Source organism: Microcebus murinus, chromosome 7, assembly GCF_040939455.1.
Source record: "Microcebus murinus isolate Inina chromosome 7, M.murinus_Inina_mat1.0, whole genome shotgun sequence".
In the NCBI taxonomy this organism is placed as follows: Eukaryota; Metazoa; Chordata; class Mammalia; order Primates; family Cheirogaleidae; genus Microcebus; species Microcebus murinus.
Window position 1 is genome coordinate 83,957,432 of NC_134110.1, and position 25,144 is coordinate 83,982,575.

At 40.5% G+C, this 25,144-nt stretch overlaps 1 protein-coding gene and 1 pseudogene across 1 annotated transcript in view; one reads left to right on the forward strand and one right to left on the reverse strand.

The window, feature by feature from the left end:
* Nucleotides 1-5,705: 5,705 nt before the first annotated feature.
* The window catches only part of LY96 (lymphocyte antigen 96), a 28,821-nt gene continuing 9,382 nt past the window's right edge, over nt 5,706-25,144 (reverse strand). Inside the window, exons 2-5 of the mRNA XM_012735359.3 lie at nt 22,078-22,167; nt 17,879-18,007; nt 7,056-7,108; nt 5,706-5,833 (exon numbers count right to left, since the gene is read on the reverse strand). Of these exons, the coding sequence (XP_012590813.2) occupies nt 5,735-5,833; nt 7,056-7,108; nt 17,879-18,007; nt 22,078-22,167 (371 nt within the window). The 3' untranslated portion in view covers nt 5,706-5,734. The remainder of the gene's footprint in view (nt 5,834-7,055; nt 7,109-17,878; nt 18,008-22,077; nt 22,168-25,144) is intronic.
* LOC105854795 (centrin-2-like) lies at nt 23,766-24,601 on the forward strand (annotated as a pseudogene).

Sequence of the window (25,144 nt, forward strand, 5' to 3'; positions counted from 1 at the left end):
AGCCACACAAAAATCGGTCTCCGTGTTTTACCAACGGCTAGAACTAAGAGGCTCCAGAGAAGACCTCCATGAAGAGTCTCCCAACACACCCACTGAAGGTCTAAATTTCTCAGACCTTGCCGCAGACATGGAACGCAGTTGGTTCCAAAAGCTGTGGAGACGCCCATGACGGGATTATCGCGATGCCGCGTACCAGGTGCACACCCCGCCAGCTGTGAGGTAACTCCATGACGGGAATATTGTAGGTCCATGCCCGGGGGCACACTTCATAATCAGAAGTGCCGGAGCTAGATGCCACCTACATAGCCTAAGACAGAGGCCTCACCGACATTTCGATCGCCCGATCTTATATTTGGGGTGCTGGTCGCAGAAGCCCATCGAGTAGCCTAAGACAGGCTCTCCACCAACCTGTGTAAATCTCCCTCATATTAATAAAGATAGGGGGAGATGTTGGAGACTAAGACCCTCCACATTCCAACGACTTGTCCTGACTTGTCCTACGCATGAAAAATAGCCTAAGATGAAAATAGCACCCAGCCCTCCAGCTATAGTTCCGAGAAGAATGCATTACAGCTTTCGGTGCCATTGAGATGCTGATTGGGGCTGATTAGCCCACACCCAAGCCTCATCATCCCCCCATTCTATTTTTCTGTTTCTACTTCCTTGTTTTCTGTATATAAAACCTACTAAAAATCCAAGTAAAGTAGACCTTGACAATCATTCGCTTGGTCTTGTTCCTTTCTCTCGCTCATCTCTTTCAGGCACGGTCCCCCTCGCCCCCGAGAGTAACAGAAGGTCCCGCGTGTCGGGACACCACAGTGGCTCCCACCATGGCTCATGCCTGTAATCCTAGCACTTTAGGAGGCCAAGGCAGGTGGATCGTTTGAGCTCAGGAGTTCAAGACCAGCCTGAGCAACGGCGAGACCCTGTCCCTACTAAAAAAATAGAAAGAAATTAGTTGTACAACTAAAAATATATAGAAAAAAATTATCCAGGCATGGTGGTACATCCCTGTAGTCCCAGCTACTCAGGAGGCTGAGGTAGGGGATTGCTTGAGCCCAGGAGTTTGAGGTTGCTGTGAGCTGGGCTGACACCATGGCACTCTAGCCAGGGCAATAGAGTAAGATTCTGTCTCAAAAATAATAATAATAATGAAATAGTCTTTTAAGTCATTTTCGATGAAAATAAAAATCAATACATATTTATTACAGAAAATGTGGTGTAGCAAAATACATGAAAAAATCTAAAATCCAACCAAAATGATAGGAAATGTAACACAGATTTTGGAGATTTATGGCAAGGAGATTGAATTCTAGATTCTCCATTTACTGTGTGACCTTAGGCAAGTTATTCAACTTCTCTAAGCTTAGTTTCCATATGTATTAAATGAAGACAATATTATCTACCTCTTGGAGTTTTTCTGATAATTAAACAACATAATAACTTAATACAGTGTTTAGCACTATATTCTACATCAATAGCCTATACTATATATTCTATACAAAAATGAGTAACTAAATTATAGTATATATCCAAACAATAGAAATTTATGTGGCCATTAAAAATGATGAGGTAGATCTATGTGTACTAACTTAGAAACATTTCCCAGATTCAAATCAAAAAACAATATACAGTAATTTTAAGTTTTAAAATGTGAATATACATATACATGTATATAAAAATAGTTTGTACAGGATTTTATTTATATATATGAAACAAAAGCCTAAAAATGAAAAGTCACATGCCATACTGTTAAGAGTGGTTTTGGGGGAGGGGAGTAGGGTAGAGAAATATGAAGAGGAGAATTTCACTTATTCTTTGCACTGTGTGAATTTGTTACAATGAAGTACATTGCTTTGTAATTAAGAGGCTGGAAAGAACTTTTTTAATTGAAAGAGAAATTTTATTTATTTATTTTTGAGACAGAGTCTCACTCTGTTGCCCCGGCTAGAGTGCCGTGGCATCAGCCTAGCTCACAGCAACCTCACACTCCTGGGCTCAAGCCATCCTCCTGCCTCAGCCTCCCAAGTAGCTGGGACTACAGGCATGTGCCACCATGCCTGGCTAATTTTTTCTATATATTTTTAGTTGGCCAATTAATTTCTTTCTATTTTTAGTAGAGACGGGGTCTGACTCTTGCTCAGGCTGGTTTGGAACTCCTGACCTTGAGCGATTCTCCCACCTCAACCTCCCAGAGTGCTAGGATTACAGGCGTGAGCCACCACGCCAGCCACAAAATTCTAATTTTAAAAAGAAAAAGAATATAAATGACAGAACTGCTTTATAGAACCTCATAACTTGACAACACCCTCTAAAGAGCAATTTTAAATTTATAAAAACAAAAGCAAATGGGCCATTTAAAACTTTCTAATTTTGTTCACCTTAAAGTAATATCAGGAAAGGTTTGTATTAATGTAACTCTCTAGGAGGACTTGTGAGATTTACCTGAACCTCTGGCCTCAAGGGACCAATCTCTGATAGAATAACTACCTTCTAGGTCTACCCTGATTTTTGTTAATTTGGGTCTTCTGGTTCATTTGAAAATTGCCCACCCCAGCGTTCTTTATACAGAATAGCAATCCATGTAAATTCTCGGCCTCAGCTGCCCAGGCCACACAATCAAACCATGGTCTTTTCTTAATTCCTAAAGGAAATCAACCGTGAGGAAAATGGGTATTTCCACAAACCATGGGGTTTTCCATAATATGCTTGTGATGGTGTCATAAACTAATCAAAATAAAAAAAATTGCTATTTTCAGGATTTAGTTGAATTATGTTTGCAGATCAAGGGCAAGTTTCTAAAAAAACAATTCTACTTATTCGCTAGAGAAAAAAAAAGAATTAAGAAGAACAAAGAGTGTAATTTAAAAACGACTTTGGAAAGCTAGCCCAATGTAATGGCCATTATTTACTTTATAACTTTACAAAAGACAGTTATTCTTCCACGAGCAATGTGGAAATCCCTAGGAATTCTTACAAAGCTCAACTAAGGAATTCACTGAAAGGTGAAACCAATTATTGGGGGGGAAGGAGGGAAGGAAGCAGGATTATTAGTAGGAGAAATATGAGATCATAAAATTGTTCAGGTGCAAGGAAAAGTTCCGTTTCATAAACTTTCTTTTCTTAATAGTAGGACATAAGGGATGAATTGAAATCAGATCAACTAAGCCAGTTAGAATACTATAAAATACAGTGAAGAAATTCAAAGAGCAGTTTTCTGAAAACTGTAAGATGACACCAAGAGAAAGAATACAAGGCCAATATCTAAGCAGTATTTTTATAAGTCATTAACTCTTTATGAGCAAGAAAAGACCAGCAATAAACAAGACTTAAAAGAATTATGTCTAATTATTTTATAAATATTGTGTGAGAGGTGTTGTTAATAATGGAAAGGTGCTACGTGGGTCGTGTGGATATAGTGAGGAGGCATTTTGGACCATTCAGACCAGAGCCAGAGAAAAAGTGTCTAGATCCTTAAGGCACCACATCAATCCTGGATAAGGAAAAAATAAGCTTCTACCTGATTAGATCCTCTGTTATATAGGGTGTTATAACACTGGTCAGGGGAGGACTCTTGGAAGAAGTTATATTTGAGCATAAAATAAAGTGAGGAAAAAAGAATAAATTGTGTTACCAAAAACTCCGCACTTGTCCACAAGGTCAAATCAACAGAACAAGGACAAGTGGTTTGGGGAGGAAGGAAAGAGATATTTTATTACTTTGCCAGCGAAGGAGGAGGATGGAGACTCCTGTCTGAAATGCTATTGTCCTCATAGTAAGCAGAAATACAGAGCTTTTAAAGGGTGGGTTCTCAGCTTCAGGCAATTACTGTTCGTACAAGCACAGCTGATGATTCTGATCATCCCATCTCTACTGAAGACAACCTCCTGACCTCCACCCAGGACCTCCTTTTACCAAGCCTGGGCTGAGCCATCTCCTTTAGCACAAATAACAAAAGACTTACCCTGCCCTTCCCCACCACTGGCCTGAGGCAGGGATATAGGTTTTAGTTCTCAAAAAAAAAAACTAGAGTGTTGCAATGAATAGTCCTCAAATAAAAAAAAAACAAAAAAAAAAAACGAGTGGAGGCTGTGTTAAAGAGACAGTAATCATTTTGCTGGTTCTTATTTTTTTTCAGGCCATTCCCTCTGTTACAATTGTGCAAATATTTGGAAAAAGTACATTCCATGTTTAGGGAAGGATGAATTGCAAAGGTCTGAGCATGCTGATCATATTGGAGGAATAAGATGGAGATTGTGTGGCTGGAACTAAATGAGACTCAAGTGGTCTTTTAAGTAAATGGATGGCCTCCGGGTGTGGTTTAACCTTTGTCTTGCATAGCCTTAGGCCTGTTAATGATTTACAGTCTTACCGGTACAAAGAGGAACTCCAAAATGGAGGGGACATGACTAGCCATGTCTGACCTCCCTTGTCCTAATAGCCCAGACTCAGTTTTAATGTTTTTCTGGGGTCCTCTTGGCCAAGAGGGGTCCATTTAGTTGGCTAGGGGGCTTAAGATTTTATTTTAGTTCACACAACTCAGGAACTGCCTCTCTTTCCCTATACAAAAAAAATCCTCCGTTAACTCCTGCTTAATCAAAGTGTATATTCAATGTTCCTGGGTTGCAGTTGTTAGAGCTGGTTTCTTTCCGCCCCAAGAACAGAGAGGCAGAATCGCTGAGGCTGCAAAGCACAAAGGAGTTTATTGGCTAGCTCGAGCTAGGGTCCAGGTCCCAGATTGCCAACATAGCAGTGGCCTCCCTAGGAACCAGGACCCAGCCCTGGGGTATAAGTCAAGCTTTTATACTTTTCTGCAAGTTATACACGCTGGGTACGCCTTCCCCCCCTCCCCCCTTAGTCCACTGGTTCCTTTAAAAGTGGCTGATCCTGTCGGCTCCTGATTGGCTCCTTCAAAAGCAGCATGCGTCATTTCGGGGGAAGGGTGCAGTCCCGCAAAGTTTTGAGGAAACCGAAACTTAGGCCTACTCCAGGAAGTGCAGCCTGTCATGGAGTCACTCCTGCTCTCATTCCTGTTTTACACAGTGCTCAGGCTTGGCCCAGATAAACTCTCTACTTAAATTCATTTTGCCTCAGCTTATTTCTTTTAGGTCAACACTGCCTACCCTACCTCCAGTGCTGCTTCCCATGGAAAACAAAATGAAAGCTCTTGCCCATGTGTCCCCGCACCTCCAACTCCTGACCAGCCCTGGCGCTGTCTGGGTGGCCCACCCTGCCTCCTGTTTCTAGAGATCTGTGAGGATAAACGTTTGCCTTTCTGATAGCCATTTTTTTTTTTTTTTTTTTTTTTTTTTTTTGAGACAGAGTCTCACTTTGTTGCCCAGGCTAGAGTGAGTGCCGTGGCGTCAGCCTGGCTCACAGCAACCTCAATCTCCGGGGCTCAGCGATCCTACTGCCTCAGCCTCCCGAGTAGCTGGGACTACAGGCATGCGCCACCATGCTCGGCTAATTTTTTGTATATATATTTTTAGTTGGTCAATTAATTTATTTCTATTTTTGGTAGAGACGGGGTCTTGCTCAGGCTGGTTTCGAACTCCTGACCTTGAGCAATCCGCCCGCCTCGGCCTCCCAAAGTGCTAGGATTACAGGCGTGAGCCACCACGCCCGGCCTCTGATAGCCATTTGTCCTATCTTACCATACCTGATTAAAACAAATCCTGAGTACCCTTAAAACAAGAACAATACCATTGAGAAAAAAAAATATGCTCAATTTATTCTAATTTAAACGAGGGCGGTATATGAGGGTAAAATTCAAGCAAAAGAGCATTTCTTCAGTATTCCCAGCAATAGCTTCAACAATACCTCGGTATTTTCCCTAAAATGAGAAATAAGAAATACAAGTAATACAAAATGTTAGATGATACTATTTTAAAGGCTTTTATAAGAACTTTGTATTACCAGCAGAAAGCCATTTAAACTAAATTATCATTTTCTTAGTTTCCAATGAGAGAAAATTTTGTATGTCTTTAAATTCAGTCAGCATGGAGCCCATTTATTATATTTCCCAAGTATAACATGATTTTTTTTTTTTTTTTTTGAGACAGAGTCTCGCTTTGTTGCCCAGGCTAGAGTGTGTGCCGTGGCATCAGCCTAGCTCACAGCAACCTCAAACTCCTGGGCTCCAGCGATCCTTCTGCCTCAGCCTCCCGAGGAGCTGGGACTACAGGCATGCGCCACCATGCCCGGCTAATTTTTTATATATATATCAGTTGGCCAATTAATTTTTTTCTATTTATAGTAGAGACGGGGTCTTGCTCTTGCTCAGGCTGGTTTTGAACTCCTGACCTTGAGCAATCCGCCTGCCTCGGCCTCCCAGAGAGCTAGGATTACAGGTGTGAGCCACCTCGCCCAGCCTATAACATGATTTTTAATAGTTTTTAAGAAACTAGCCTAGGAGGTTTTCAAATATTACATATGATTTATAGCAAAATAAAGAATATGCATTATCAAAGTTTATTTTAAAATAGTCACTAAAAGTGAAATGAAAAGAAATTTTATTGCTAGATAGGTAATGTAAATATTTAAAATTACAATGGTATTATTCATTGAGCCAGTAGTTATTAATATTTTTACAAAGGCCTGCACGTCCAGACTAAGTTCCCAAGAAAAATCTTGAATAAAATAAGCCTATAATCTATGTGATTTTTATTCTCCTAAACATTTTTTACATTATGTTTAGTATATTACATGAATAGTTATAAAGCGTTACTAACTTATACATAGTGGTATCCAGTACTTTCATCTGAAGACTATTCAACATGTTAATAATGAGCATTCACATTACTTTTAGGCATGCATGTTAGAGGAAAAAATGAAATGAAAAAGAACTATCTTTTGTGCAATTTTTCCATATTCTACAGAAAGAAGAAATTCCAAAATACTGAATGAATACCAAATAAAAGTGGGGAAAAAAAGATTTTTGAACATCTTAATCTTGAATCACTATTTCTAGAAGTTGTGAATTGCATGTTTGCAATTCTTAACACATCTGTTACTGCAAAAGTCTAAGAAAGTACAAAATAAATCTAGAACAATACCTTAGAAAATCTTATTCCACTGAAGGAGAATGATACTGTTGTATTCACTGTCTCTACAAAGGAAATACCAAATACAAAATGTTATTGGTCATCATTAGGTAATTTGTTTCTTAATAGTATAGAGTGTACTTTTATGGAGTACACTTAACTACTGGCAGAAGCAGTCTTAAGCAAAACTGTAGAAAAGTAATAAAGCTTATACCCTGGCTACTAATCTACTGTGGCTTCCTCTGCCCTCCTCCCCACAGCTTCCCTATGTACCATCCCAAATCAATCCTTAGGGGATACAAATTTTAAGGCCCACTGGCCTCAGTAACAAATAAATGATGAATAAGCTAGTTCATACCAAGTTATATATGCACATATTTAACTCTAGTTTTCAGATATTGCTGCACCTTTAGCTGGGTATAATACAGAAGAATCTTCCTAAAGGCAGAAGAGATAGTTTAGTGGCAACCTGTATACTAAAGTTCCTTCCAATCACACGATTGAGAAGCCCATGTATTTAGCCTTCGTTTAAACACAGAGTCATGGGCCTGACCCTGCACAAGCTGTGGAGCATGGAGTCAGAAGTGCAGGAAAAACCTCATTCAACTATTCTAGTCAGAACAAAGTAGTGAACTTGGAGAGTAAGGATAGAAAGAGATATTTTGAATCTCAAACCAAAGACATAGTGATCAAAATCATTTTAAAAAATTATAAATAATTAAATGCCAAACTATAATGGTTATTGTCCCAGAAATAAATGGATTATGTCTGTATGTACATTTCTATGCTCAAAAAGTAAGCATTTCTTTATTTAATTCTGCGTGTGTCCTTCCTAACAGTGCTAATGCACTGAAATGTTCCTTGAGCTTAATAAAGTGGTAAAGTGGTCATGCTTCATAATACTTTTTTTTTTTTTTGGAGACAGAGTCGCACTCCATTGCTCTAAGTAGAGTGCTGTGGTATCAGCCTAGCTCACAGCAACCTCAAACTCCCAGGCTCAAGCAATCCTGCCTCAGCCTCCCAAGTAGCTGGGACTACAGGCATGCGCCACCATGCCTGGATAATTTTTCTATTTTCAGTAGAGACAGGGTCTCACTCTTGCTCAGGCTGGTCTTGAAATCCAGAGCTCAAGCAATCCTCCCGCATCGGCCTCCCAGATTGCAAGGGTTACAGGCGTGAGCCACCGTGCCCGGCCACGTCTTCATAATCTTATGCTCTTTCATTCAAGGCCAATCCAATTCTAAAATTTAACAGGTCAACTAATATTTATTGAAAGCCTACTATGTACCAGGGACTGGGGAGACAATGGCGTATATAACACTTGTCCCTTCTCTCAAAAAGCTAAAGTCTGTTGGGGACATAGGCATGCAAAGAAACCATTCCAAATACAATATGCAATGGGAAAGATGCAGTAAGGATAAAGGTGGTATAGCATTTTTGGTACGAGTGATGGCTCTGGGGCCAGAACTGCTTAGGTTTGAATCCCAGCTCCTCTACTTACTCAGTGTGTGACCTTGGGCAAGTCACTTAATTTTTCTGTGCTCTGTAAAATGTTGATAATAATACCTACCTTGGCCGGGGGTGCGGTGGCTCACGCCTATAATCCTAGCATTCTGGGAGGCAGAGGCGGGCGGATTGCTCAAGGTCAGGAGCTCAAAACCAGCCTGAGTAAGAGCAAGACCCCGTCTCTACTATAAATAGGAAGAAATTAATTGGCCAACTAATATATATAGAAAAAATTAGCCGGGCATGGTGGTGCATGCCTGTAATCCCAGCTACTCGGGAGGCTGAGGCAGAAGGATTGCTTGAGCCCAGTAGTGTGAGGTTGCTGGGAGCTAGGCTGACGCCATGGCACTCACTCTAGCCTGGGCAACAAAGTGAGACTCTGTCTCAAAAAAATAAATAAATAAATAATACCTACCTCACAGGATTATTATGAGGGCTATATGAGTTAATACATGTTAAATGCTCAGAACAATGCCTAGGACATAGCACTCATTAAATATTATTAACATACATTAAATGTTATTTCAGATAACGTTCAATATTCCTTCTCCTTTCTAGACCCCCTTCCTATGACATCTTGTGAATAACATATTCATGTCTTGTAAATATTAACATAATAATATAATATTAATGTTATATATTTATATATTATATGTTAATATAATAATAATGTCTATCTTTTTAATCTGCCTGTTTGAGAGTATTTATCACAAATTGAATTTTATTTCATTTTTCTGTTCATCTTTATCTTATTTCATTACCTCATTATGATCTTATTTCCTCTACTAGTCTATAAGCTCCATGCGGAGAGGGGCTTTGGTCATTTCTGAATTTCTGGCTCCTAGTACACAGTCCCTGAGTACCTGGCTTCAGGACCAGCTATATAATTTGCAAGACCCAGTACAAAATAAAAATGTGGGGCTTTTTACTCCAAAAACAGTGGGAAAGATCTGTTAAAAGTTACTAAATTATAAAGCTTTTTCCTTTCTTCCACGTTTCTCTTTCTAGACTTGACCTGATCTTTTAAATTGCTATTTCATATCATTCAAACTAAAGAAAACTTAACATTTTTGATTAATATGAATTTCACCATTCATTTTTTATGATAGTTTTAAACGCAAATATCAGGACAGGTGCTGTGGCTCACGCTTGTAATCCTAGCACTCTGGGAGGCCAAGGCGGGAGGATCACTCCAGGGTGTCAGGAGTTCAAAACCAGCCTGAGCAAGAGCAAGACGCATGGCCCACACCTGTAATCCTAGCATTCTGAGAGGCCGAGGTGGGCAGATTGCTCGAGGTCAGGAGTTCGAAACCAGCCTGAGCAAGAGCGAGATCCCGTCTCTACTATAAATTAAGAAATAAAGAAATAAATTAATTAGCCAACTAATATATATAGAGGGAAAAAAATTAGCAGGGCATGGTGGCACATGCCTGTAGTCCCAGCTACTTGGGAGGCTGAGGCAGGAGGATTGCTTGAGCCCAGGAGTTTGAGGTTGCTGTGAGCTAGGCTGACACCACGGCACTCTAGCCCAGGCAATGAAGTGAGACTGTCTCAAAAAAAAAAATTAAAATTAAAATTAAAAAAATTAAATGCAAATATCAGAGTATTTAACATCAAGGCAGAATCCCTGAAATGATACCACTTTGAGGCTCATCCCCAGAGAGTGGCTGGAGTTGGCCAGGCGAAACTAACAGACCAGCCTCAGGAAGTTTGAACAGAGAAAGAGAAGGTCCCCCAGGCATGGAACAGCCTGAGGGAATGCTCCCTCAGCACAAGGTGAGCATAGAAACATCCAGGGTCCCCTCCATGACTCTGGGCACCTGTGCAAGCTTAGGCCTGACAGCTGCCTATCCGGGTCCCCCTCCCACAAGCTGCCAGATGCCCATGCCTCAATGGAGGTTGGGGAAGTCAAAGCAGACATCTTTCCTTTCTCAGGCTTGCTGTCCCACAATGACCTTCAAGGTACTGCAACCTCCGTGCAATACCTCCACACACTACTTATTTGGGCTAGGGGGGTACACCTACCCAGTCACTTGCTGAACGCTGCAGTGGTGCTGCCAGCCCAGGTGGGACAGCCACCGTCATGCCCCACCTTAGACATTACAGGGCACCCACACCTGGTCCTGACCTTCCCTGCATGCAAGACCTCACCACAGGGAGAGGGTGGCAGGTGTCAATGAACAGAAGTGGGGGGGAGGATGCCAGGGAGGCCCCATGGTGCCAGAAGGGAAGTGGGCAGAAGGGAACCAAAAACCAGTCCAGGGAAGGTAGGGACATACCCCATTGTCTCATCAGATTTCACTTATAAAACACCCACTCCACAAAGATAAAATTATTAAGAATTTCAAGATTACGATCACAGGGCATTAACTCCCAAGCACAGGGCCCTTCTGCATATGGGGCCCTGATGTAAAGCTAACTTTGTCAATTTTGTGGGAGGGAGTTAGGAAGATGGATGAGCCTTGAGGACTTGAATAACTCCTGGATTTCTACTTAGGGAGACTGCCCAAATGCTTAGCAGGTCAGGTGAGGAGAAGGAGCTCTAACCTCTTCCATTGGTTAACCCTCTTTTTCAATTGTTCTGTCTCTCCTGGAATGTTCATATCTTGGTCATATCTCCCATTCTATTTTTTTTTTTTTTTGAGACAGAGTCTCACTCTGTTGCCCAGTTTAGAGTGCCGTGACATCAGTCTAGCTCACAGCAACCTCAAACTCCTGGGCTCAAGCGATCCTCCTGCCTCAGCCTCCCGAGTAGCTGGGACTACAGGCATGAGCCACCATCCCAGCTAATTTTTTCTATTTATTTTTAGTTGGCCAATTAATTTCTTCCTATTTTTAGTAGAGATGGGGTCTCACTCTTGCTCAGGCTGGTTTTGAATTCCTGACTTTGAGCGATCCGCCCGCCTGGCCTCCCAGAGTGCTAGGATTACAGGCGTGAGCCACCGCGCCCGGCCTCCCATTCTATTCTTATAGGAAGTTAGCTCAAAGCCTTTCCCACACTGAAGAAGTCAAGAGGGAACCAAGGTAGGACCAGAGAAAAGGACAGACCACCTTAGGCCCTTCTCTACTCTTCTCAAAATGTATCCGTGCATCTCGCTCATGGTGTAGTCTAGTTCTGGCAACTATGCAGGATGCAGGACCCAAGCCTCTGACAGTGCTGTGGGTTGAATTATGTCCCCCAAAAAGATACGTGTTGAGATCCTAACCCCCAGTTCCTGTGAACACAGCCTTATTTGGAAATAGGGTCTTTGCAGATGATGGAGTTAAGATGTGGTCATTAGGGTGGGCTGTAGTACAATATGACAGTGGCCTTATAAAAAGAAAAAATTTGACACACATAGGAGGGAAGACTATGTGAGGAAACACAGGAAAAAGAGGGCCATCTACAAGGCAAGAAATGCCTGGGGCCACCAGAAGCTCGGATAGAGGCCTGGAACAGATCTATACCTAGCTCCCTCTGGGAGAGCACGGCTTTATCACCTTGATTCCAGACTTCTAGCCTCCAGGGCTGTGAGACAATACATTTCTGTTGTTCTAAGCCACCCAGTTTGTGTAAATTTGTTACAACATCCCCAGCAAAATCCTGGTACCACAGCTAACCAGTTTATTAAATTTAAGAAGCTTTGAAATATCCATATATTTATTCATAAATGTGTTGTTGAAAGGAATAGAAGTGTATGTATGGATATATAGTAGTGAGATTATGGGTAATTTTTATTTTATTTTTGCTTGCCCCTATCTTCTAATTATCATATCCTAAAGATGTCTGACTTTTGTAACACCAACCAAAAGGAAAGTTATTTTATTTTATTGAGACAGAGTCTCACTGTGTTGCCTGGGCTAGAGTGCCGTGGTGTCAGCCTAGCTCATAGCAACCTCCAACTCCTGGGTTCAAGCAATCCTTCTGCCTCAGCCTCACCCAGTAGCTGGGACTACAGGCATGTGCCCCCATGCACGGCTAATTGTTTCTATGTTTATATTTTAGTTTGCCAATTAATTTTTTTCTATTTTTAGTAGAGACGGGGTCTCACTCAGGCTAGTTTTGAACTCCTGACCTTGAGCGATCCGCCCGCCTCAGCCTCCCAGAGTGCTAGGATTACAGGTGTGAGCCACCACGCCTGGCCAGGAAAGTTATTTTAAATATATATATGTATGGTACTTGCCAATTTGACTTCCAAATTTCAAGGGTCTCTTGACAGGACAATGCTTCTTAAATCAGAATGTCCTAAGCTCTGGGCCCACATACTCAGCTGCCAGATGGACATGTTTATTTGAATGTTCCAAAATTACCTTGAGCTCAACATGCCCAAACTCATTATGTTTCTCTTAAAAAATCTGCCTCGTCTTTTGTATACATCGTCTCAGATAATGGCACTTCCATGTATCGACTCACCAGCCATCAAGTGGTTCTTGATTTTACCTAATCCTTGCCTGCCACATCAAATCAATCAGCCCACCCTGCCAGTGCTGTTTCCCAGAGTGCTCTCTTTCCTGTCTTCCCTTCTACTCCCAGGGCCGCCATCTTTGCCTAGCCCTCGCGGTCTCTCACACAGCTTCCTGGCTGCTCTTCCTTCCGCCCAGGTGTCCTGCCTCAGCCAACCCCCGCCTCCTTCCATATGGACGATAGTTATCTACAAAAATGGAAATCTCAGTGGGTTATCCCTGCCCACTGACTACAGGCTACCAGCCAATCTTTTGTGCATGACTTACATGCTCACCCTGCCACCATTTCTAGGCTCATCTCCAGCAATTCCCCACAAGCACATACTGCTCCAACTACAAAAAAAAAGCTCTCCAAATAAACCATACTCTTTCATGACTAGATATGTTTGCATATGCTGTTTTCCTCTCCAAGGAATGTTCTTCCCCCTCACTCTCTGAGATTCTGAGATTCAAGACTCTAATAAAATACTCTATGAAGACTTATCTGATTTTTCCTGTCACGCTTATTTAATAAATTATAGAGTTAAAACTAATAGTATATAATTTTATTAGCATTTATGACATTTCATTGTAAATTTTGGTCCCTTGACTGTTTTTCCCAGATTAGAGTGACTTTGTCAGGAAGGAGACCCTACCATTCAACTTCAGATCACCAGAACCTAAATTATGATTTGCTCAAATTAGGTTCAACAGATGTTTGTGGAAGGAAGTAGGGGGAGGGAGAGAAGAAGCAGGCAGGCTGAGTTGAGTCTGACACATCTTAGATCACAAGAAAGTGAAACTTTGAAAATTCAGATACAATGTCAACATAATCCCACAGAGATTATGTGAAATAACTGTAAAACAGTCATGCAAGACTAATGGATGATTTTTTTTTTTTTTTTTTTTTTTCTGATTCAGAGTCTCACTCTGTTGCCCGGACTAGAGTGCCATGGCATCAGCCTAGCTCACAGCAACCTCAAACTCCTGGGCTCAAGCAATCCTCCTGCCTCAGCCTCTCAAGTAGCTGGGACTACAGGCATGCACCACCATGCCCGGCCAGTTTTTTTCTATATACATTTTTAATTGTACAGCTAATTTCTTTCTATTTTTAGTAGAGACAGGGTCTCACTCTTGCTCAGGCTCGTCTCACACTCCTGACCCCCTTGAGCCATCCTCCCACCTTGGCCTCCCAGAGTGATAGGATTATAGGAGTCAGCCACCGTGCCAAGCCACATTCTTTAATTTAATCCTGAAAACCATATAAGATGAGTTTTACTGTCCCCATTTTACAGATAAGGAAAATGAGGCCAAGAGAGGTTAAATAATACACCCAGATTCATGTTGCTCATAGATGGAAAACCTAGAATACAGACTCAGGTCTTTGTGACTCTAAGCCCAGACTCATAAACAATGCCAGCTCCATACTCTGCACATGGTTTAGGGGTGGCAGACCAGTTAAAATGTGAAGAGATGGTTGGCAAGGAGATGCATGTTGAAGCTTCATTTCCATAGCAAGCATACTAATTTACTTAGAACCTATTTTTTTAAATGACTGCTAAAAGATGTATAGTCAAATTAATGTCCCCCTCAGAGTAATGTATAAGACTTTCTGTTATAAATTTTTATATTTCTCTCATTCTATTAATTCTTTTTTTTTAATAAAAATTATTTTACGTTTATTTCTTTTTTCTTTTTTAAGATATACAGAAACAGAACTGTGGTTTCATTCCATTAATTCTTAACCCTCATTTTCCAATTATTGTCCCATCTATATCTAAGTTATGTAATATCACTAAATATAATATACATATGTAAACTACCTGAAACTACAGGGTACAAGGTAATGGTAAATAATTATGTGGGATAATATTCTGTTGTAAAAGTAATTTTAAAAGTTAATAAAACATGGCGAGACTCACGCCTGTAATCCTAGCACTCTGGGAAGCTGAGGCTGGAGGATTGCTTAAGGTCAGGAGTTCAAGACCAGCCTGAGCAAGAGTGGGACCTGTCTCTACTGAAAACAGAAAAAATTAGCTGGGCAGCTAAAAATAGGAACAAAACATTAGCCAGGCATGGTGCTATGCACCTATAGTCCCAGCTACTTGGGAGACTGAGGCAGGATGATCTCTTGAGCCTAGGAGTTTGAGGTTGCTGTGAGCTAGGCTGATGCTGCGGCAGGCACTCTACCCAAGGTGACTTAATGAGACTCTGTCTCAAAAAATAAAAAAGTTAATAAAACAATTATATATAAGTTTTTTAACCTGTTTTTTTTTGTTTTTGTTTTTGACAGTCTTACTCTGTTGCCCGGACTAGAGTGCCGTGGCATCAGCTTTGCTCACAGCAACCACAGATTCCTGGGCTCAATCAATCCTTCTGCCTCAGCCTCCCGAGTAGCTGGGACTACAGGCATGCGCCACCATGCCTGGCTAATTTTTTCTATATTTTTAGTTGGCCAATTAATTTCTTTCTATTTTTAGTAGAGATGGGGGTCTCACTCTTGCTCAGGCTGGTTTTGAACTCCTGACTTTGAGCGATCCTCCTGCCTTGGCCTTCCAGAGTACTAGGATTACAGGCATGAGCCACAATGCCCAGCCTGTTTTTTTTTTAAATGATAATGCCCAGTGTTAACAAGAGGGAGATTAAATTAGCATACATATACATGATACTTTAGAAAAGCAATTTGGCATTATGCAAATAAAACCACAAATATAGTCAAACCATTTAAATCCCAGAAATCTCCCTGGAAGTTATCTGTAACTCTTTCTTCCAAATACAGGAATATTCAAATTTAAAGTAAAAGAAAAACTATATAAGGAAATATATTTATTATAATATTATTTATAATAGTAAAAAATATCATAAGAAAACTAAATGTACAATAGGATAATGGCTAAGTAAAGTGGGGCATACCCACTAAGGGAAATGGTTCACTATATGATGCTTATACCCCTGATTTTTTTTTTGGATCATGAAAGGTTAAGTGAGGTAGATTTTTTTTTTTTTTTTTTTTGAGAAAGAGTCTTGCTTTGTTGCCCAGGCTAAGCTAAGCTCTTGCTCAGGCTGGTTTTGAACTCCTGACTTTGAGTGATCCACCCACCTCGGCCTCCCAGAGTGCTAGGATTACAGGCTTGAGCCACCACGCTCAGCCAATAAATCAGTTTTTAAAAAGAAAACAAACAATTATAGTGCAATATACTCACAACTACATAAAAATATACATACGTTCAAAAAAGAATTCTGAGGCCGGGCGCTGTGGCTCACGCCTGTAATCCTAGCTCTTGGGAGGCCGAGGCGGGCGGATTGCTCAAGGTCAGGAGTTCAAAACCAGCCTGAGCAAGAGCGAGACCCCGTCTCTACTATAAATAGAAAGAAATTAATTGGCCAACTGATATATATATAAAAAATTAGCCGGGCATGGTGGCACATGCCTGTAGTCCCAGCTACTCGGGAGGCTGAGGCAGAAGGATCACTCGAGCCCAGGAGTTTGAGGTTGCTGTGAGCTAGGCTGACGCCACGGCACTCACTCTAGCCTGGACAACAAAGCGAGACTCTGTCTCAAAAAAAAAAAAAAAAAAGAATTCTGAAAGATTCTCCAGAGGTGGAATAAAAAGAAAATGTTTTTATAAATATGAATCTATGACTTTTTTACTGCTTATATTTTTCAATTTTTGGTCATATGATTCTGATATTTATAATCTTTTAAGCTATTTAAGATATCAGCATAAAATTATTACAGAAAAATTCATGGGCTTATATTAAGTGAACTTTAAGACCCTAAACTCTGAATTTATTGATTCTATAAATAATTCCATGGAGGAAAATAAAGGGGGAAGACATTAAAGAAACCAATATAAGGCCGGGCGCAGTGGCCCACACCTGTAATCCTAGCACTCTGGGAGGCCTAGGCGGGCGGATCGCTCTGGGTCAGGAGTTTGAAACCAGCCTGAGCAAGAGCGAGACCCCGTCTCTACTATAAATAGAAAGAAATTAATTGGCCAACTAATATATATAGAAAAAATTAGCCGGGCATGGTGGTACATGCCTGTAGTCCCAGCTACTCGGGAGGCTGAGGCAGCAGGATTGCTTGAGCCCAGGAGTTTGAGGTTGCTGTGAGCTAGGCTGATGCCATGGCACTCACTCTAGCCTGGGCAACAAAGCGAGACTCTGTCTCAAAAAAAAAAAAAAAAAAGAAAAGAAAAAGAAAGAAACCAATATAGCTGTATAGAAAAATCTGGTGAGTTACTATGAAAAATAATAAATGTAATGTTTAGAAAAAAAGGTCCATAATGAAGGATAAATGTAAAATATTCATCTAATCAAGGTAAAAAAATTTTTTTTTTAATTTGAGAGTATCCAGAAACAGGACCAAGGTAAAATTTTTAATATCCCATCAAACACATTCATGTAAGTGTCATCTTAATAACAATTCAAGGACATAATTGTAAAATGTTTAAGCTGCTAAAAGTAAAAATTTTGGATGGGGAAAAAAGAACTATTGTTAAGAAAAGGAACTTCACATTTTGATGTATTTAACTTTCATAACATTCTCATAAGGAATTATTTCTGGCCAGATGCAGTGGTTCATGCCTACAGTCCTAGCACTTTGAGAGGCCAATGCAGGAGGATCACTTGAGGCCAGGAGTTCTAGACCAGCCTGGGCAACGTAGTCAGATCCCATCTTTACCGAGAAAGAAAAAAATTAGCCAGGCACGGTGATGTACATCTGTAGTCCCAGCTTCTCAGGAGGCTGAGGCCAGAGGCTCACTGGAGCGCAGCAGTTTGATGTTGTAGTGAGCTAGGATCATGCCACTGCCCTCCAGCCCAGGCAACAGAGCAAGAGCCTATCTCAAAAAGAAAAAGGAATTATTTTCTATTCTAAAAATTAACACAAACTGAACACTTACCTCCTTTCAGAGCCCTACAAAAAGAATAAATGTCGTTAGATCCTCGGCAAATAACTTCTTTGCGCTTTGGAAGCTCCATGGAGTTGATAGATATATAGAGATTGAAATATAATTTGTTTAAGTCTCTCCCTAAAAGGAAAAAAATCTCATTAGCCCCTCAAATAAGAGATTCTTTTACACATAATTAATTGTACACTTAAAATGTGCCCTGTGCTTTTCCCTTATTATTTCATTTAATCATCACAACCATCTACCAGGTGGTTATTAATATCCTTGTTCTGCAGATAAGAAAACTGAAGTTTTGAGAGGGTAACTAGTAGATTGTAATCAAATAAAATGTTCCTCAGTAGCAACTATGTATGCTATGTCTAAAAATAGAGAAACTTTCATAGCCTGATTGAGAAAACTATCAAATGCTGGCATATAATTTCCAGTTCTAGTCACAGTTGCACTAGAAAATTCAAAGGAAAGGAAAGGGAAAGGAAAGGAAGTGAGACTAGTCAATGTTCGAAGACATTTGATGAAAGATTTCTTAGAGAATAAAATTGAATCTTGTGCTTAAAAATTAAATGGATGGCTATTTTTTTATTTTCTCATGATCTCTCCCTATTACCAATTAACATGGAAAATTCCAGTAAAGAATGCATTTTGATCTTCAGCTGGCCCATATGAAAAAGATGCACAAATCCTTTTTATGATGAAAAGAATTTTGTAACCACTACCTCACTGAAAATGTTTTCCTAATAATATCACCGTGACTCATTCACTGTAGCCATAATCAAAAGACAAGACTTTTCTCTCTTTAATTTAAACTTGGCTGTGCTTAACAGAACCGCCTGCTCCTCTCTCTAAACCCTCTTGGCGTGGATGCCACCACTCTTCCAGCTGTCCTCCTGCCTCTCTGACTCCGTCTCCTCAGTCTATGTCATTGACTCCTCCTTCTCAGGGTTCTATCCTCATTCTCCTCAATTTTCACTCTGCACACTCTCCTGGGCTTTAAGTACCACACTCTGTGATAATTCCCAAATCCACATCTTTAGTCTCAACCTTTCTCCTGAGCCCCTATCCCCATGTATTCATTCAACATCTCTACTCGAATATTGCTCAATTACCTTACCCAATAGATCCGAAAGTGATTTCCTCATCTTCACGACCAAATTAGCACTAGTATTCCCAGTCCCTGTAAGTCTTCCTACCCTCCTTTTCGACCCCATTTCTACTGCCTTAATGCAGGCCCTCATTACTCTGATCCTAAAGTACCACCAAACTTCCTAATTTGTCTCTATTTCTCTACTTTCAGACTAGAGTGTACAAAAGAAGAACATCTACTTCAAACAGCAGTCCCATGGCCTATTCCATGGACCAGGACCTGAACTTTTGCAAAAAGAAGAAGTCGAAGTTGTGTGTAGAAGTTGTGTAGAAGTTGAAGAGCTGTTTTCACAAGGAATTCCTGGAGACTCTGAGACACAAAACAACACTGCTATGGTATCATACAATGACAATGCAGGACAAAGGACCTTCTTCCATTTCTGCACAAAACACAGCATGATTCCAGTCTTCAGTGACTCTAAGAAAGGAAGTTCTGCTTTGAAAACTCAATAGTTTACATTGTGAGAAGCTTCTTAGCCTAGGACACCACTGTGGTCATTTAGGAACATGAACAATGGCAATAGTGAGGTACCACTTTTGTGGCTCAGCAGGCCAGGGATATCAATTGTGGTGAGAGACAAGAAACATGGTGGCTGCCATGTGGTATAAAAGAGGACTATTTTTGAGCTCATCTAAGACAACTCCAGGAACTCCCATAAATACCCTTGATGGTGGATTATGGTCCAGTTTTATTTGTTGTCTATCAGTTAATAGTATAGAAATAATTTACTAGAAAGGCTATGAAGTCTCAAAATACATAATTTCCATTTTCATTCCCAACCTATGTTTGGTGCAAGTCTGTACTTATGTCTCTTACTGAATTTAAGTAGAAATAAGGCCATAAAAATAAGGTTGACCTCTACAAATGTGGCCCCACACTTCATACTAATGTTCTAATATATTCTATGAAAGTTTTCAAGATATCAGAACTGGACTCTAACCTGAATTTATTTTTTGCCTACCCTGGCTTCCTCTCTCCCTTATTGTTCGAAAGCATTTCCCCCAGTCAATCTCTGGCAAGTCTAATTCCTCCTTAGTGTCTGCTTTTCAGAGAGCCCTAAGTGTTTCCACCTTGTCTTATTATTTGGGCCTGGAAGGATACAACCTGCTTCCTGTCTGTAAGGGCAAGAGATTCACTTGAAAGTGGGATCCTTCATTGTGTAAATCATCTCTTATGCCAAACACCTGAGGGTAAAGCCTACCCAATAAACAAGAAAACAGAACCTGGGACAAGGAAAAAATTGTAGCACCTTAACCAGGCAGAAATTTAGATTGTTTCTTTTACCCTTGGCCAGGAAGGTAGAGCAAACAGAGTTATTCTCTGCTCTATGTTACAGCCTTACTGCTATCATTTCACTTATCATACCTTATTCTCTTCAGATCTTTCTCTTCTATTGCACTGATTCTTGTATAGAGTCTTGAAGATCAAAAGAATGTCTTAGGTAATTCACAGTGCCTAGCATAATACTTGAAATACATTTACTAGGTTTTTTTTAGTGAATAAATGAATGCAGAGACAAAGTGTGAAAATACAGGTTGAACAATTAGACGCAGAAAAACTAAAACATGAATTTAATGTCTATCACTACTGGGTTCTCAGTTTTATTTTCTTTTGTTTTTTGTTTTCCTTTTTTCTGGTAAGCTAGAGAATTAAAATCAGGGAAGAAATGTTTCTTTTCTTTTCTTTTCTTTTCTTTTCTTTTCTTTTCTTTTCTTTTTTTTTTTTTGAGACAGGGTCTCACTTTGTTGCCCAGGCTAGAGTGAGTGCTGTGGCGTCAGCCTAGCTCACAGCAATCTCAAACTCCTGGGCTCAAGCAATTCTACTGCCTCAGCCTCCCGAGTAGCTGGGACTACAGGCATGCGCCACCATGCCCGGCTAATTTTTTCTATATATATATTAGTTGGCCAATTAATTTCTTTCTATTTTTAGTAGAGACGGGGTCTCGCTCTTGCTCAGGCTGGTTTCGAACTCCTGACCTCGAGCAATCTGCCCGCCTCGGCCTCCCAGAGTAAGAAATGTTTCTTTAAGTGAATTTATGTGAAAATACTTTGCAAAGTATAAAACAAGCTCCAAATCTATACTGGATGTAAATTATGATGATGATAATGATAAAAATTAGAATTAAAGTTTTCTGGGATCCCAGAGCTTCCAAGCAATAAGCACCGTTGGCTGAATGGTAGTACAATATGAAAAGTGTTGTGTCTTCTCAGACACTCAGATGCAGCTCCATGCAATCGCCACCATCTGCATTAGTTTTTACTAAGCTGACAATAAGCAAAGTCACCAAGAGGAAAAATAGACACAGCACAAAGCAAAACAAAACACACTACCTCCTTTCACCCCATTATCACCATATTTTTCTTTAGAAAGATCATCTTTTGAAAAAAAGTCTTGGCTTGCTCACACACAGATCTTTGACTAGTGGAAACCCAATATTACTTATCAGCTGAATAGCTAATGATGGACAAAGGATATACCTATTAGATTGTTAGAAGTCTCAGGTTATTTCCATTGCTATCCACATGTCCTTGTGTAATTCTCTCCTCATAGCATAAGCTGGCCTAGTGACTTGCTTCTAACCAATAGAAGACAGCAAAGGTGGATAGACTGTCACCTCTGTGATTATGCTGCGTAAGACTTACTTCTGTCTTGTTGGCTGACTATCCCCCTTGCTGGCTTTGAAGAAGCAAGCCATGTTGAAAATGCCCATGTGGCAAGGAACTGAGGAATAGCCAACAGCCAGCAAGAAAATGAATACCACCAATAACCACATGAGTTTAGAGGCAGATTCTGCCATAGTTGAGCCTCAGAAGAGAGCCCAGTCCTGGTCAACACCTTTGTGGGAAACCTTGAAGCAGACACAGGTAAGCCATGCTCAGACGACTGTCCCACAGAGACTATGAGATAATAAATGTGCGCTGTGTTAAGCCACTAAGACTGGGGTAATTTGTTACATAGCAAAAGTAACTGATATATTTGGAACACAATTATTTATCATCGATATTTCCTAAACCCTTTAATTGATCTATAACAAAAAATTTGGACTTACTTGGAATGAAGTAAAGATGCAAAAGTCCTCTGGTTCCCTTCAATGTTATACAAGGGTTAACATTAACTGAAATAGGGTATTCCATGTGATCTAAATGAAATAAAAATAATGTCAATAAATTATTATAAATCACTTCCAATAAATATAGCATTCTGGATATCAGCCTCTATCAGATGTCTTTTGCATTTAAATTATGTAATGAGAAAAATTGACGGTGGTTGAAAATATATCCCCACAGAATAATATTAACAACATAGCAGAATAGGAAGCCCTGGACTCCCTTTGTTCCTACAAACACAATGATTCACAAATTCTCTTTGTGAGGAATCTAACTGAAAGAGTCCTACACCCCAGGAAAACATGAAACCAGACTCACCAAAACCTGTAGGGAGATGTGGGGTCACTCTCTATCCAGAGACCCTTACCCTGGTGCAGTCCCATACAATCAGGGAGAGACCCCCTAGTTCCCAGCTTTACCCTGAAATGGAAGAAGTTGGTTCATGTGTCCAGCACACTAACTTATTCATGGGGACCCCTCAAAGGACTGGTTTATGTCTTGCCAGTCTTGGAGCTCTGATGGGTCTGGCACAGTCTGCCACCCAAGGAGAATGATGGCAGTGGCTTGGGCTAGCAGGCATCATTGATTCTTCCCTCTGTTCAGCACAAAATGAGCAGATGAAAAAAATCCCAGCTCTTAGCTTTCTCCTGGGGAGAGAAAGAGTTGATCTATGTATATGGCACACCAACTACTCTGGGAGTCCCCCAAATTGGTATCTGTATCACCAGTCCTGGAGCTCTGACAGATCTGGCATACTCTAGCTGCCTGGGCGAGAATGAAGACAGCAGCTTGGGATAGTAGATGCCATAGCTCCCTCCCTCACCCAATCCCAAGCTCAGCAAAGAATGAGTGGACAAAACCCACAGCATCCTGCTTATCTCTGAAGAGGGAAATAGTTGGTAGAAGTCCTCAGAATCTGACCAGGCTGATGAGTAGGGGGCCTTTCCCGTGTGAAGCCAATCCATGAAGACTAGGAGAGATGCCTGCTTTGTCTAATGTGCAGACAACGAAACAGAGAGTCAAGGAAAATGAAAATTTAGGCAAAGATGTTTCGAACAAAGGAATGAAAAACATCTCCATAACTGACCCTAAGGAAATGAAGTTATATGATTTATATGACAGAGAGTTTAACCCATTGACTGCCACAATAGAAAAAAAAATGTCCTTAGGGCCATGATGCTTTATTACAAAAATAGAATAAAAACTTTGAAAATAAAACGATCCTTTCTAATTTAATGAAAAATATGTTTTTTTTAGACACAGATCCCTGCTGAAAAAAATATATATATGGTTTTTTTTATTGTTTTATGTGCGTGAGTTATATGCAACTTGAAAAATAGTTCACACTCAAGGTAAAGAGACGTATGAATTACATATACTTCACAAGGCCCCAGGCTCAAAACTATACAACTCACATGGCACTTAATGTGTTAAAATAACTCTCATAATGATGTTTACCAAGATCAAGAGAACAATGCATGAAAGAAAGGAGAATTTCAACAAAAAGAGAGAATACCAAAAAGTACCATACAACATTACATATACCCCAGAAATATATGCAACTATTATGTACCTATAATAATTAAAAATCTTTTAAGTACCACAGAACAAGCAGCGGAGTCTATCAGTTATGGCCTCCAACTTTAGGAAGACTTACATGGTATTAAGCGCCAGCAAAAAGGTCATAAGCCTGAGCTGACTGAAAAGCAGAAATAGGAAATCCAGGAAGCTTTTGATCTTTTCCATGCTGATGGAACTGGGACTAGAGATGTTAAGGAACTTAAGGTGGCAATGAAGGCCCTGGGCTTTGAACCCATGAAAGAAGAAATTGATAAGGAAGGGACAAGAAAAATGGATTTTATTGACTTTTTGACTGTGATGACTTAGAAAATATCTGAGAAAGATAACAAAGAAGAAATCTTGAAAGCTTTCAAGCTTTCTAATAATGATGAAATTGGGAAGCTTTCATTCAAAAACCTGAAACCTGGCCGGGCGCGGTGGCTCACGCCTGTAATCCTAGCTCTCTGGGAGGCCCAGGCGGGCGGATTGCTCAAGGTCAGGAGTTCAAAACCAGCCTGAGCAAGAGCAAGACCCCGTCTCTACTATAAATAGAAAGAAATTAATTGGCCAACTGATATATATATAAAATTAGCCGGGCATGGTGGCACATGCCTGTAGTCCCAGCTACTCGGGAGGCTGAGGCAGTAGGATCGCTTGAGCCCAGGAGTTTGAGGTTGCTGTGAGCTAGACTGGTGCCACGGCACTCACTCTTGCCTGGACAACAAAGCAAGACTCTGTCTCAAAAAAAAAAAAAAAAAAAACCTGAAACCTGTGGCCAAGGAGTTGGGTGAGAACCTGACTGATGAGGAGTTGCAGGAAATGATTGATGAAGCTGATCGAGATGGAGATGGAGAGGTTGGTGAGCAAGAGTTCCTGCACATCATGAAGAAGACCAGCCTTTATTAAGATCAGTGTCTTTTCTACTGCAAGCACACATAACTAAGTTTACTGTCTGCTATTGTGTGAAATTTGGCTTCTAAGAACACAAACTATTTTCCCCCACTGACCTCCCTGTATAACTGTAGTTATGACCTTGAATCTATTTTCAACTTTTGGAAGTGTTCTTTGATATTATAGTTCCTTGTAAAATTATCTGCTGATTACTTTAATTCTCAAAAACAAGAGCACATTACAGTGGAGAAAAGGATCTTAAAGCTTATACCACCTGCCATCTGCCATTTTGCCTTGCATTGTTTCATTCTTGTCATGCATTTCCACATATATGCAAACACAAACCCAGGACTTTGCCAAAGAGCAACCTGTGGACATGTCAGTTCACTGAGCAAAAGCTGCTCGACCTTGAGGGGGACATTCCACAGAACAGGGATGTCTGCAAATGGACCCCACCTTGAAGTCTAAGGGGCACAGCTTGGATGTCTGCAAACAACTCGGGCTTGTAATCAAAGGCAAAGAGAATGATCAAAGGATGTCAGCCCAGCAAATAAGAGC